This window comes from Grampus griseus (genome assembly GCF_964374135.1).
Source record: "Grampus griseus genome assembly, chromosome: 2".
NCBI classification, from domain to species: Eukaryota; Metazoa; Chordata; class Mammalia; order Artiodactyla; family Delphinidae; genus Grampus; species Grampus griseus.
In genome coordinates this window covers 10,209,998-10,223,384 of record NC_139018.1, presented here as the reverse complement: position 1 = coordinate 10,223,384, position 13,387 = coordinate 10,209,998, and the positions used below count along the sequence as shown (strand labels likewise).

The 13,387-nt window shown below is 46.0% G+C and overlaps 1 protein-coding gene across 1 annotated transcript; it reads right to left on the bottom strand.

The window, feature by feature from the left end:
- Positions 1-670: 670 nt before the first annotated feature.
- Positions 671-11,885, bottom strand: SERPINA11 (serpin family A member 11). Its single transcript, XM_082648187.1, has 5 exons — positions 11,798-11,885; positions 7,839-8,484; positions 6,406-6,679; positions 3,465-3,612; positions 671-1,015 (listed from the first exon to the last, which is right to left on the bottom strand). Exons 2-5 carry the CDS (start codon positions 8,479-8,481, stop codon positions 812-814), a joined length of 1,269 nt encoding a protein of 422 aa, XP_082504313.1. The 5' UTR covers positions 8,482-8,484; positions 11,798-11,885; the 3' UTR covers positions 671-811.
- Between the last annotated feature and the right edge of the window lie 1,502 nt (positions 11,886-13,387).

Genomic DNA, 13,387 nt, shown 5'->3' with positions numbered 1-13,387 from the left:
GCAGCTAAGATGGCATTTCTGAGTTTCCCCACCACTTCCAGATTGATGCCTTTTTAAGACTGGGGGGCACACTTGTGGGAGTAGGACTTCTGACCTCTAAACAATGCATCATTGCCTCTGAATACTGCCCCCGCATTCATCCCACTGACCAAGATTGTGCGTTAAGCCCACTGTCTCACCAGGCCATGTCAACCCTTCCACTTTCTTTGATCTTGGGGTTGTCCTTGGGCGTTTGACTTCCGTTTCTGGATTGGCCCATTATTGCATTGACCTATCCTCACATCCCTTTCTTTTCATAGAACATGTCTTAGAGTCCCTGCCCTGGCTTCAATCTCCTCTCAAGGTTAAACTAACTCCTGACATCGAGGCAATGACGTTTCAGGACGACCTCACTTTGCTGCATAGCCAAGATTGGCCACTATGAAGTGAGAGACTCGCTTATTCCTCCTGATATCCTTTGTGCCTTTTCCTAGGACCCAAAAGACACTCAGGAAAGACCAGCAGTGGCGGGAGAAGTGGTGGACGTCTCTGAGGAGACCATAATCGGAGGCTGTTCTCACCTCCAAATTTCTAACCACAGTTGACACTAGATTGGAGGAGATTGTAGAGTGAATGACTGACCGCTGCTCTGCGTGCTCACCCCCACCCCCGTAAGCATCGCCCCTCACTGTTCACAGAACCCAAGGCCAACTTTATTAGCATTTTTGCACACTGATTAAATGGTCCTCAGAGCAACCCTGAGATGCAGGCTGGCGCTGGCCTTCCTGTTTTTCAGGGAGGTGACAGGACACCTCCTGGCCTCCTACCACCGTCACCCCGCAGCTGGGTTGACGACTTTTCCCAGGAAGAGTAGGCTCTGGGTGGTCACCTCCCAAAACAGCACCAGGAAAGGTCGGTTGAAATGGGCGTGTGGGGCCGACGTTGCGTTCAGAGATTGGGGCTGGGAGAGGAGGCCGGAGGCCACACCTGCCTCTGTTCCCCGCTCACTCACGTCCACTGCCGCCTTGTGTGACACCTAGAAGGAGAGAAGAGGGGCAGAGACAGCATCAGGGCAGGGTGTTTCCAGGGGCTGATGTCACCTCACGCGGCACGAGGGAGATGGAAGCGGAGTCACCCCGTTCAGGTGCCGCCTTCCCAGGCAGCACTCCAACCTTTATTTCATTTCCCGCCCCGTCCCGGTTTCTCCGCCTCCATCATTTCCTGGGGAGTCACCCTGACTGTGCTGTTTGTTCTTTGAAGGGGAGACAGATGGGCCTGAACAGGGCTGAAGGCTACCTGAGCATGCACCAGGCTGCAAAAACCCAACAGCGACTTTTAGGGGCATTTCCCAAGCACCTGGGTGCACGTGGCACAGACCCAAGGACATTTTCTGTCATTTTCTGTTACGAGCTGCATTTGCCCTCTCTTAGCCTCAGTTTTCTCATCTTTAAAATAGCTTGCTCACCTAATTGGCTTTATTTATTTATTTTTTATTGGAGTATAGTTGCTTTACAATATTGTGTTAGTTTATACCATACAACAAAGTGAATCAGCCATATGTATACATATATCCCAATTAGATTAGGAGCTCCAAAAAAAAAGCACTCGCATTTTAGAGATATGATGAAAGGTGCTCCCAGCTGAAAAAAGATTTGCAGTTTAGAATGTTGCAATTGATGGATCAAGGTCCTGATTTGATAGGGCAAGTATGATTATAAATTAAAGAAACTTTTTAAAAATGGTTCTGAAGAACCTAGGGGCAGGACAGGAATAAAGACGCAGACGTAGAGAATGGACTTGAGGACACGGGGAGGGGGAAGGGTAAGCTGAGACGAAGTGAGAGAGTGGCATGGACATATATACACTATCAAATGTAAAACAGATAGCTAGTGGGAAGCAGCCGCATAGCACAGGGAGATCACCTTGGTGCTTTGTGACCACCTAGAGGGGTGGGATAGGGAGGGTGGGAGGGAGGGAGACGCAAGAGGGAGGAGATATGGGGCCATGTGTATATGTATAGCTGATTCACTTTGTTACACAGCAGAAAGTAACACACCATTGTAAAGCAGTTATACTCCAATAAATATGTTAAAATATAAAATTTAAAAAAAAGAAATTTTTTTTAAAAAACATGAAAAGAAAAATGGATTGCTCAGCCTGAATCAATGGTTTTCAAAATAAGCTCAGTGAAACCAGGTTGTGTGATGTGCCGAGCCCTCCACTGGGCTCCATGAAAAGAATTCTGTTTTTTTAAAACCTCATTTTCACACAACTCCTTAGGAAGAATTCTGAGGCTTTAACTAAAAAATGTTGAAAAACATTGGTGTTCACAGTCTCTTTCATTTCCATAAAGGTCTGTGAAGAGATAAATCTAACATCTGAGGTCACTGTGGAAGAAATTCTGTAAAAAACTAAACTATTTCTTTTCCTTTTTGTTTACCTTCTCCACAGAGGGTGCACATGCGCATACACACACACACACACACGTGCACACACACACACACACACACACAAGACTACATCCCTGTTCCTTGGTTTCACATTCCAAATCTCAGCTGGTCTTTCCCAAATAAAAGAGAGTAAACTTTCCTTATGAAATTTCTAATAAAGACCCAACTGATAATGACTCTATCTTAGGAAGATGATGGAAGAACAGAGAAGTGTCTTTTATTGCCTTCCCTCCTGTGGAAAATTGCATTATTATTCTCAAGTATGAACTCTCCCTTCCTGTAGGATCTCATCAGCCCTCGCCCATGCCTTGTGGCTTACAGTACCTCCTGCAGGAGAACATGAGCCCACCCCATTGACGGTGTGGGACTTGCTTTAGCCAATGACTTGTGAGTGGCCTTGACAGAGACCACACGTAAGGAGAAGTGTTAAGAGATATAGCACATTATCTCTGCTTTTTTCCCACTGCTATAAGAATGGTATGTCCCAAATAGGAGCTTCTCCTTTGACCTACATTCTAGAAGGAAGAAAACATGAGAAGTAGATCTGTAGCCAGATGGTAGTGACACACCTCTGACATGTCATATGGCCAGGTAATAAATCTCTGTGATGATAAGGCACTGAGATTTGGGGATCATTTGTTATTGCAGCAAAACTGATGGATATACTTTCTGTTCATGCCCACTACTCTCTACAGCTATAACAAAGGCAGATAGAGTCTCACTACCTGCCCTCGGAGGAAGTTTAAGGGATAAAAACAAAGCTAGTCCCACACCTGGGGAAACTCTGGCTCTGTGGATGACCCTGAATGTGTGTCTACTCTATTCAAGACTCCATCCTTGCTTTGAAGAATATAAAGGTCTAGAAGAAGAGGGTGGGGATGGAAAGGGAGATGCTTATGAAAAGAAGCCTTAAAGATTGTGATATTAAAAAGCCAGAATAGAAAAAAGGGGGAACTTGACTTTCAAATGCACCTCATGTCAGAGGAGAAAAGACACCCCACCTCTGCCAACACACATCCACACTCACCACCTTACCCTGGAGATAGTTCTGTTGAGCTGCCCAGTGATTCCTGAGAAGTCAGCTTCTAAGTTGAATAAGCTGGTGAGACCAATATGGGGGAGTATCTCTTCCAGGTTATATGTTCCAGAAATGGAAAACCTTGGCAAATGCAAATCCAACAGGCTGGGGAGAGAATCAGACGGAGAAGCACTGCTGTCTCGTTATCTGTGCTGCTTTTGACATGTCTGGGGGCAACCTGAGCTTTGGGAAGGAGATGTGCTTCTCAGAGTGTGGGAACCAGTCTTCTCATGACACTACCTGCTATGCCAGGACATTCCACAACCCAGAGCTTCCTTCTCTTCAGACCTCACAGAGAGTCTGTGTCTGGATCTGAGAAGACTCCTGGCATAGCCATAGGTCTTCATCTTTGTCACATTTCTGGAGGGCTTTCTAGGTGCCAGACATTGGATTACAAGGCTTCACTGATGGAAGCCATGTAATAACCATGGAAGTTAAGTACGGTTAACATTATCCCACCTCCATATCCAATTCATCAGCAAGCTCTGTTGGCTCAGATTCTGAACTATATCCTAAATCCATCTACTGGCAACCCCCTAATAGAAGGTACACCATCTCTCACCTGTCTGAGCTTCACGGCCTGTTGAAGAGCTGATGAGAGATCATGCATGTACAGTGTGGGCACAAATCAATAGACTAACTCTCCCTCCTGTTATTGTCATGCCTTTGCCATCAGATTGCCATATTCCTTGTGCTACATTCACAAGTTTCTTGTGACCCATAGAAAAGCTGTCCCTTTCTTCCTGGGATTATTCTCCTCTGGAATTATTGTCTGACAGTTGCCATGACACCCGCAAGCTTGCTTATTTAATAGCCAGCTTGGAAACTCCTGCCTCGAATGAATTCAGATTAGAGATGCTAACTCAGGTTAGAGCATCTTTACCGGTTTAACTCCTGGGCCAATATGAGGGTCCTGATGTCTAACTGAAATGGGAGGTAGTTGGAAGTCAGGGATTGAATGGCGAAAAAAAGGAAACAAATGTGGACAACAGAAAACAGGGCTTACTTGACATAATTTTTTCACAGGTAGAACTTGGAGAGTAGGCCCTACCATGGAGGGGGCTTTGAGTACAGTCTAGCTGAGGGGTGTCTGTTAGAGAGCCCAACGCAGAGTAGGTGTTCAATCAGTGTAAATGAAGAAATGGAGTTACCAGGAAGCATGATTCCTCTGAAAAAACTCATCTTTCTCACAGCTGAATGGAGGGAAACCTGGCAGCCTGAATATTCCATGTCTGAAAGCCCATTCAAATGCTGCCATGATATTGTAACTCTCGGGCTCAAGAAATGGTATCAGGGAGCATCTGAGGTTTAGAAAAATAACTTGGATTGGCTTTGATTTTTGAAGGTCTAAGTGGGAGGTCAAAAGAGACCCTTCCTAAGGGAAAACCTACTGGTCTAGAAGAACCTATAGTATTTCCTCCTGTGATGGGGGAAGGGGCAGGTTCGCTCCAAGGGAGCTTAGGAATATGGGGCTGGAATCAGAAACTGACCAGAGCTATGTAGATTCACAGACAACAGGAATAATACTTTAAATCCTGGCTTCTGTTCTTGACCTGTATCTCTTTTATTTGGTACTTGAATCTCTACCCCCAAACAAAACACCCTTTCTCTATCCTTGATACCTCAATGTCACTGGGGTGCTGAGAGAAGGCTCCCGTGGACATGCAGGTGACTGATGCCTACCAGTTGGTGATGGTGGATTAAAGACAGCCATCAAGATGTTTAGTCTATATGCCCCCCGTCCCTTGAATCTGGTGGGTTCTGTGAATGATCTGATCAATAGAATATGGCAGAAATGACACTGGCAAATTTCTGAGCCCAGGCCTTAAGAGAGTGGGAGCCTTCACTTCCTGCCTTTTAGAACGCTCCTTCTTGGGGCCCTGAACTGTCATATAACAATATCAACTGTGCTGAGCTGCTGTGCAGAAGCCCAAGCTAGCCTCATGGACATGCTGCATGGAGAGAGAGAGAGGTGCCTGCTCGGCCCTTAGCTCAGCCAGCCGGCCAGCCCAGCCTCCAGACATCTGAGTGGAGGAGTCTTCAATATTCCCCCCCTGGCCACCATCTGACTCCATCCTTGAGAGACCCAAGTGAGAACCACCCAGCTGAGCCCAGTCCACCACAGAACTGAGAGAGATACCAGATGGGTTTTTTTTCAAGCCATTCCATTTTGGGGTGGTTTGTTATCCAGCAAGAGGTAATTAGAACTTGAGGCCAGATTTTATCCCAGAGTGCCCCATAAAGGAAGATACACTTCAAGAATGGGTAGCTGGAGTATGGGGTCTAGGGAAATCAGAAAAGGCTAAAACCACTGTGAGAAAAACCACAAACCAAAAAGCAAGTGAGATGGAAGGGGGTAGGTAGAGATTCCCCCAAACTGGCAACTGGCATTTTGATTTTTACAATGTTTTTCTTGGTATTTAATTTTTTAAAGAAATGTTTTAATTAAAACAGAGGCACTCTTAAGAAATACCCACTGTTCTGTGGGGGTCATAATTATTCTTAATAATTGTCCTTGATCTGATTTGTTGCCTACACTTAACTACCTTCTGGTAGTAAATTATTATTTGGAGAAAAAGAGAAGAGCAAAGGTAGAAAGATGTCTGGGAGGGGATAAGAATGATTAATGCCTGGTGAGCACTTCTCCTGCACCAGGTACCAATTTCATATTCTATACATATTAACTCGATTAATCCTCCAACCAACCAATGTGGTGGTTATCATGGCCCCATTTTACATGTGAGGAAATTCAAGGCCCGAAGAGCAAGAATTGCCCAAGACCACGCAGTTGGTTAGCTGGTAGGGCAGTGAGCCAAGCCAGGACTTAGGGTCTTGCAACTGGAGCTGATCAAGGCCTGCTCGAGTTCTTGAACAAAGTCCTTGCACTCTGGCACTTACCTGGGGAGGAGCAGTTGCTCCCATTTCCTCAGGGTCTCTGGCTGCAGGGCAGCCTCTACCTGAGCCATCTTTCCCGGGTCAGGGAGGATCAGCAGGGCCAGGGCGTTTCCACTGTATTCCATCTGGAGGACGGTGCAGGCCACCTCCTGGTCGTAGAGGAACCTGTGCATTTCCTTTTGGTGCATCATGGGGATGCGGAGAGAGGTCCTCTCATCCACAAAGAAGCTCTCTTGCTTCGGGGTCTGGTAGCGATTCAAAGGATGCTTCCACTTGGCTTGGAACACAAAACCCACGAAACCATGAGAACACACTCTAGGAGAGCAAGTCTAGGCAGACATGCACTAAGCCACACTGGTTAGAGATGCACAATCTGTCACAGTCTTGTCCCCGTGTGTAGTATCTCGTCTCTTTCTACTTATCATCTCCACTGACAACCACCTCCTGACAGCACCGATCTTGGTGACAGGGAGAGGGGGCTGGTTCATCCTGTCCCTCACGCCCACTTCCAAGTGACCAAGTACTGCTGATTCTGCCTCCAAAGCCACACCTTGATTTGAGACCACCGTCTTACTTTGAACCATCTCACTAAGCTAACTTGTCTCTGTTCTTCCACCCTTATTCTCATTTCCCAAATTGTAGCCAGACTGAACTTTCTACAACAGGTATGTCACTGCACTGCTTTGAACGTTTTGGTGATTTGGGGATCCTAAGATAAAGTCTAGGGTTCTCAACACAGCCCCTGATTACTTTTTTTATTACAACTCTCAGCACTCCCACCTAGGCATTCCACTATTGTGTTCTATGCTCCAGTCCAACGAAATTTGTTTCTTGAAAGTCAATGGTAGCTCTTTTCCTTGGACCTTTCCTCACCTTTGGAGAATCAAAGATGATTCAGACTCAGACCGTAATGGTTGAACCCATGGATGTGAGGGATACACACCAACCCTAGGATAGCAATAGCCTCCGGGGAGGGATGAAAGGAGGAAAATGGGACCAAGGGATGATTAAAAATGAATTGAACTGTATCTGCAATATTACATTTTTTTAAAAAAATTAAAATCTGAAGTAAATAGTAAAAATGTTAATATTTGCTAATTCTTGGTGGGAGGGAGTGCACGGTGGATTCGATGTCATTCTCTGCATATCTCTATAGGTTTGAAATAGGCAATAATATAAAAAATAAAATATTTCTCTAAAAAATGAAGTATTAATAGAAAAGTGAGATTGAGTGTCAGTGGTATTAAAAATCAGGATAAAACTAGAATAGGAAAAACATGGCAAGAGAAATCAAATATTGATAAATTAAGAAGTAGCCCTATAAGAACATTATTTAAATATACAGAGGCAACTTTCAGAAGAAACAGCTACAGGCTTCTAGATAGGTGCCTTTTAGGGGCAGGGCTGGGGATGGAGGAGCCGGAGGTAGCCCTCACCTTTGAAGAACATGTAATTCAAGAGAACCATGAGCGTGTCTTGGGTGAGCTCCTCCAGGAAGTCCACGACCTGCCCATACGTTTGCTTCTTCACGAAGTCATTTATCTGCCTCCTAGTTGTATTAGAGTCCGTGAAATTGACAGAAAAAGCGAAAGCCCGGTACAGCTCCCTGATGTTGCCCAAAAAGTGCTGCTGAGGCTTCAGCTGCTTGTCCAGGAACAGGGAGTTGCCTACTTTCAGTTCAAGTTTGGGGCTGGGCAGGTCAAGGGTGTGGATGAGGCTCTGGAAGCCCCGGTGGATGTCAGCTTCTGGGATCTCCGTGAGGTTGAAGCCGAGACCTTCCAGGATCTGAGCTGGAGTGTCAGCTTGCGCCCCCAGAGAGAGCAGGGCCAGGGTGCTGGAGATGCTCACCGGGGAGAAGAAGATGTTTCCTGAGGTTTCTGCTGCCAGCTGCTTATATAGACGCAAAGCAAAGTTGGTAATGGTGGGTGTGATTTTGCGGTAGGCCGGGAGGGCTTCCGAGAGCTGGCCACGGGGAGCTTCAGGCACCCCCAGGCTCTTATCTCCGTGCGCAGGAAAGGGTTGCCAGTAGACAGAGGCCAGGATCCCCGCTCCCAGCAGCCACTGCCACGCTGGCCCCATCCTCTAAAAACAAGATGGTGAACACATCATTCTCCTTCATAAGCAGCTTCACAGCGCTTCACACTTACATTCGTCAGGGAATTTACATTTACATTTACATTCGGCAAACCTCCCATCCAAACTGGATCCCACAGAGGTGTCAGGCGGGGTATTGTAGAGCAGGGGTCCCCAACCCCTGGGCCGCACAGCAAGAGGGGAGCGGCGGACAAGCAAGCAAAGCTTCATCTGCCGCTCCCCATTGCCTGCGTTACCGCCTGGACCATCGCCCCGCAAACTCCGTCCATGGAAAAATTGTCTTCCATGAAACCGGTACCTGGTGCCAAAAAGTTTGGGGACCGCTGCTACGGAGGGTGAGGCGGTGATGAGCCAGCGGGCTCCAGATGCTTTCCCCCAGGCTAGAGTCAGAGCAGCGGCCTCTTGTCTGCTTTACATATTGATTTGCCTGTAAGATTTTGCTGAGAAAAGGACTCTGGGCTATTAAAAATAGAACTTCTGTGGTCTTTTCTGCCTGCATTCCTCCCTGCATCTATCCTTCCTCCCTCTCTTCCTTCCTTCCTTCCTTCCTTCCTTCTTTTTCTTTTATCTTTCTCCTTTCCAGTCATTCTTTCAATCACTCGTTAACTTTCAAAGACTGGGGCAACCCTCAATACTATGGAACGAATGGTCAGGACACTGTGACACAAGTGATGTTGGGCTTCCCCTGCACCTAGGTGTTGCCAGTAACTAGAATCTTGCTGACTGGAGGGGAGAGGATGATGTGTGGAACTCCTGGGCCAGGCTCTCCCAGAAAGAGGAGTGCCCTCTACTTTTCTGGTCTCCATTCGCTGGAGTGTGGATGCGACGATCAGCCCTGGGGACCTTGCGGGTGGGTGCAGCTCATGAGGAATGAGGGGTGGCAAAGCCGCAGGATGGATGGAGCCTGAGGGTGGGGAAGAGACAAGAAAGATCTACTCTGTCTCCATCAAACCTGCTATTTCAAGTACCTCTTGTCACACGCAAGGGCTGAAACCTGTATCTTAGTTGATGGAGAATTTAAGGAAAGCTATCTGTTAAATTGTACCCCCCGTCCCACAAATTCATATGTTGAAGTCCTAATCCCCAGCATGTCAGAGTGTGATCTTGTTTGGAAATAGTGTCATTGAGATGTAACTAGTTAATATGAGGTTAATATGGGCCCTAATCTAATATGACTGGTGTTTTTATAAAAAGGGGAAATTGGACACAGACATACACACAAGGAGAAGGAGATGTAAACATGACGGCAGAAATCAATCAGGGTGATGCTCTACAAGCCACGGGACACCAAAGATTGCCAGCAAACCCCCAGCAGCAAAGAGAGAGGCCTGGAACAGACTGTCCCTCAGAACCTCAGAAGGAACCAGCCCTGCCAACGCCTTGATCTTGGACATCTAGTCCTCAGAGCTGTGAGAATCCGTTCCTGTTGTTTCAGCTGGGTGGAAGTTTGTTATGTCAGCCCTAGGAAACAAATGCAGTAACTCCTGTGCTTTAAGTTATAAAATGTGCCACAAGAGCCTTCGTGTCACCCGAGGGGTTCAAAGTGCTTCAGGGTTGGGAGCGAAGCTCCAGCTCAAGGTGAAGCTGCAGTGTAGACAATGTGCTTGTCACACACACATCCCCACGTGCACACACTCGGACACCCCCATCCCCCACCTTGCTGTCCTCCGTAAGGAGTCTCGTCCCCTCGCTCCCTTCAAAACTGACCCTTCTGTTGTCCCATTGCCACAGCGGCTGCCCACAGCTAATCACCCCATCCTTGTTGCTCATCTGTCCTGATAAATTTTGTGTCTTAATCAGCACCTTTAATACCTTTTGCCCAAACCAATGATCTCTGGGTCGCTTACATATTTTTGTAGATGATTTATAGCGCCTGGTGCTCTAAATACCCAACCAAACCCCCAAGGCCAGTTGTCAGGAGGGACGAATCTAGCCGCGTTATCGATTACGTTGAAACACATTTGCTGGTCAAAGTACTGCAGGCAGTTTCCCAATGCCACGTCCTACCCCCTCCAGCACAGCTTGCTGTAGGCCCGCTTAATTTCTGTTCATATTGGGAAGCAGAACAACTTAAAAATTGGTCTGCTCCTGGGGAAAATTAGAAGTACAGCTGTAATAAAACTATTTCCAGTTTATTCTTCTTACCCCAATGAACTCACCACCATTTTCTACTTACTGAACCCCCAGCATACCCAAATTTGCAGAGGACCTATTTCCCAGAGGACTGAATTGTAAGTCAGGGGGTCCGGGTTTGAATCAAGGCTCTGCAGTTAAATCACTGGGTGATACAATGTAGAGGAAGCTCTCTGAACTGCAGTGTGTTATTTGTAAAATGCAAATGACAATGCCTACCTCCTGGGGGTGGGGTTGCTTGTGGATTATAAGACGTAATATGTACATAGCACGTAGCACATAGGAAGTACGCAGTGTTAATTTTCACTCCTTTCTACTGAGGCTGGATATAGTTACACCCAATTTATTCCTTTATTCCTTTTCCAGAAAGATCCCAGAGGAAAATTAAGAACTCCATAATTAATTATAATATCCCTATTTATTATTTCTTTTATGGTAGGGATATTAGCTATATTGTATCATTGGTTCCCGGACAGATTTGTTCTTAAATGCAGGGGGAGGGATGTGTGTGAAGCGGGGATAGTATTTGGATCATCTCAAAGTCTGGAGAAGGAGGTGCTATTATTGGAGTTTAATGGGAGAGAGAAAACTCTCGAAATGCTAGAATAGTCACAGCCAAAGAAGAAGGGTCCGTCCCAAATGCCAGCAGTGCCCCAGTGGAGAAAAACTTGCTTAATTTCTTTAAATTGAATCCTTACGAGAACCTTAAGACCTTGGTAATATTATCCCTGGAGAGAAACACCTATTAAGGAGAGAAACACTTATTAAGTGGCAGGGGCATGATTCAAATTCCAGACCAGGCCCCTGCATCATCACCCTTTCATATAATAGAGTTTCCAGTAAAGTTGCTGAAACAACTTTATCATTTTGTTTTGGGTTGTATTGTTCCGTTTTCTTGTCTAACTTTTTGAGGAATACTGGGAATTTCTCAAAAAATTTAAAGGCCAAGCTATCCATAAAATGTTATTTAAAACCTGAAGTTCCTACTTCAAGCCTTAGAAGGAGTACATCATCACTTTTTTCCTTTAGGGGACTCAGTTCTCCCATTTATTCTGCCAAAGTGAGAGAGAGAGAGAGAGAGAGAGAGAGAGAGAGAGACAGAGAGAGAGAGAGAGGGAGAGAGAGCTGCCACCCCGGCCTGCATTTCAGACACAAGCGTGGTACTCACAGCAAGGTCCCTGGGCTGGGGGCCCTGGGTCTTCAGCGCTGCATCACCTCCTACCCACAGGAAAATAGTGTTTGAAGGTCATGGCAGCCTAGTCAATATTTGTCAGGTCAATTCCTGGAACCGGTATGAAAACAGGAAGTGACCTTTTCTTCAAAGTTTCTGCCCTGCCAGCCTGTCCTACAAAGTGAATTGTGACTCTGGACCCAGCTTGGTTTGAGGACGCTCTCATGTTGGAGGTGGCAGCAGGGGGTCGTGATGCGGAGGCTGCTGATGCATTACCTGTGTTTGGTGTATTCCAGGCAGTTTTCTTTATGAACCACTCTCACAATAGTAATGTGAAACGTTAACTATACCTACAGTGGTGATCATTTCACAGTATCTGTAAGTCAAACCATCGTGCTGTATACCTTTAACTTATACAGTGATGGATGTCAATTATTTCTCAGTAAAACTGGGACCATTAAAGAATGCGAGAGGCATGATTCTCTCTGCTTTACAAATGGGAAGCTGAGGCCCAGCGAGGTCAGTAACTCGTTCGCTCAGTAAGTGGGTGGTGGAGGCATCCATCCTCAGAAGACAGATCTGACCCCCCGGCCGAGGCCTTCACTACAACACTAAACCGTTCCGGTATTTTACTGATGCGTTAATAAATATGATCCATGTACAGGAAAAAAAAGACTGGAAGGAAATTCAGAGAATAGAGCAAAATCTTCTCTCCCGCCATATCAAAAGCTTTGTAAAGTGGGATCACTGATTTTTTTTTTTTTTTTTTTTTTTGCAGTACGCGGGCCTCTCACTGTTGTGGGATCCTCCCGGACCGGGGCACGAACCCGTGTCCCCTGCATCGGCAGGCGGACTCTCAACCACTGAACCACCAGGGAAGCCCGATCATTGATTTTTGTTTACTTAAGATCTAGAACCAAGCGTGGAACTAAATGAATATTTTTTATGAGTGAGTCTTTTGGTGATGGAATTGGGTAATCTTTATGTTCTTTGTAGATTTTCGTCTTCTCTTAATTTCTCAAAAAGAGCATGTATTTTATTTTTAACAAAAAACAATAAAACATTGTTAAAAAGTAGAATTATTTAATTGTACACGTAAAGCAAAATAAAAGCTCATTCAGGTCGGCACAGTGGTTCCAATCAAAAGGCACTTTTAAAACATAAAGGCTCCTAGGATATTGAATCTGTTGCTATGATAGGGTGGGGCTGGAGGTACCTCTGGCCTGTCTGGTGTGCTGAAGCCCCAGATGGAGAGCAGAAGGTACTCACAGTAGGACCCAACAGGTGTGTGCTGGAAAGGTGAAAGCCAAGGACACTTTGGCCAGGCACTGATGGAGTCTGGTACACCCACTGATGTTTGAGACGCTACCCCTGGGTCTAGAACAGTGCCGAGAACTTTCTGGGTGCTTTATAAAGACACATTTGCAGTATGAATAAACAAAAAATTGAAGTACACGGCCAGAGTTCCTTTCTCACCTAAGAGGAATCCAGTTCACTCTTGGCTTGCACATAAATTACTTGGCTGTTTACAATCGTGTGTCACATGCTAGGGAAGAAGAAACGATCCCGGGAGACCCACGTTTTGGA

Coding starts and splice junctions, on each gene's coding strand:
- SERPINA11 (XM_082648187.1), bottom strand. CDS start 8,481: ATGGGGCCAGCGTGGCAGTGGCTGCTGGGAGCGGGGATCCTGGCCTCT. Junction 3,613..6,405: donor GAGCAACTGCTCCTCCCCAG/GTAAGTGCCAGA, acceptor TTCTCTCCCCAG/CCTGTTGGATTTGCATTTGC. Junction 1,016..3,464: donor TCAACAGAACTATCTCCAGG/GTAAGGTGGTGA, acceptor CTCTCCTTCTAG/GTGTCACACAAGGCGGCAGT.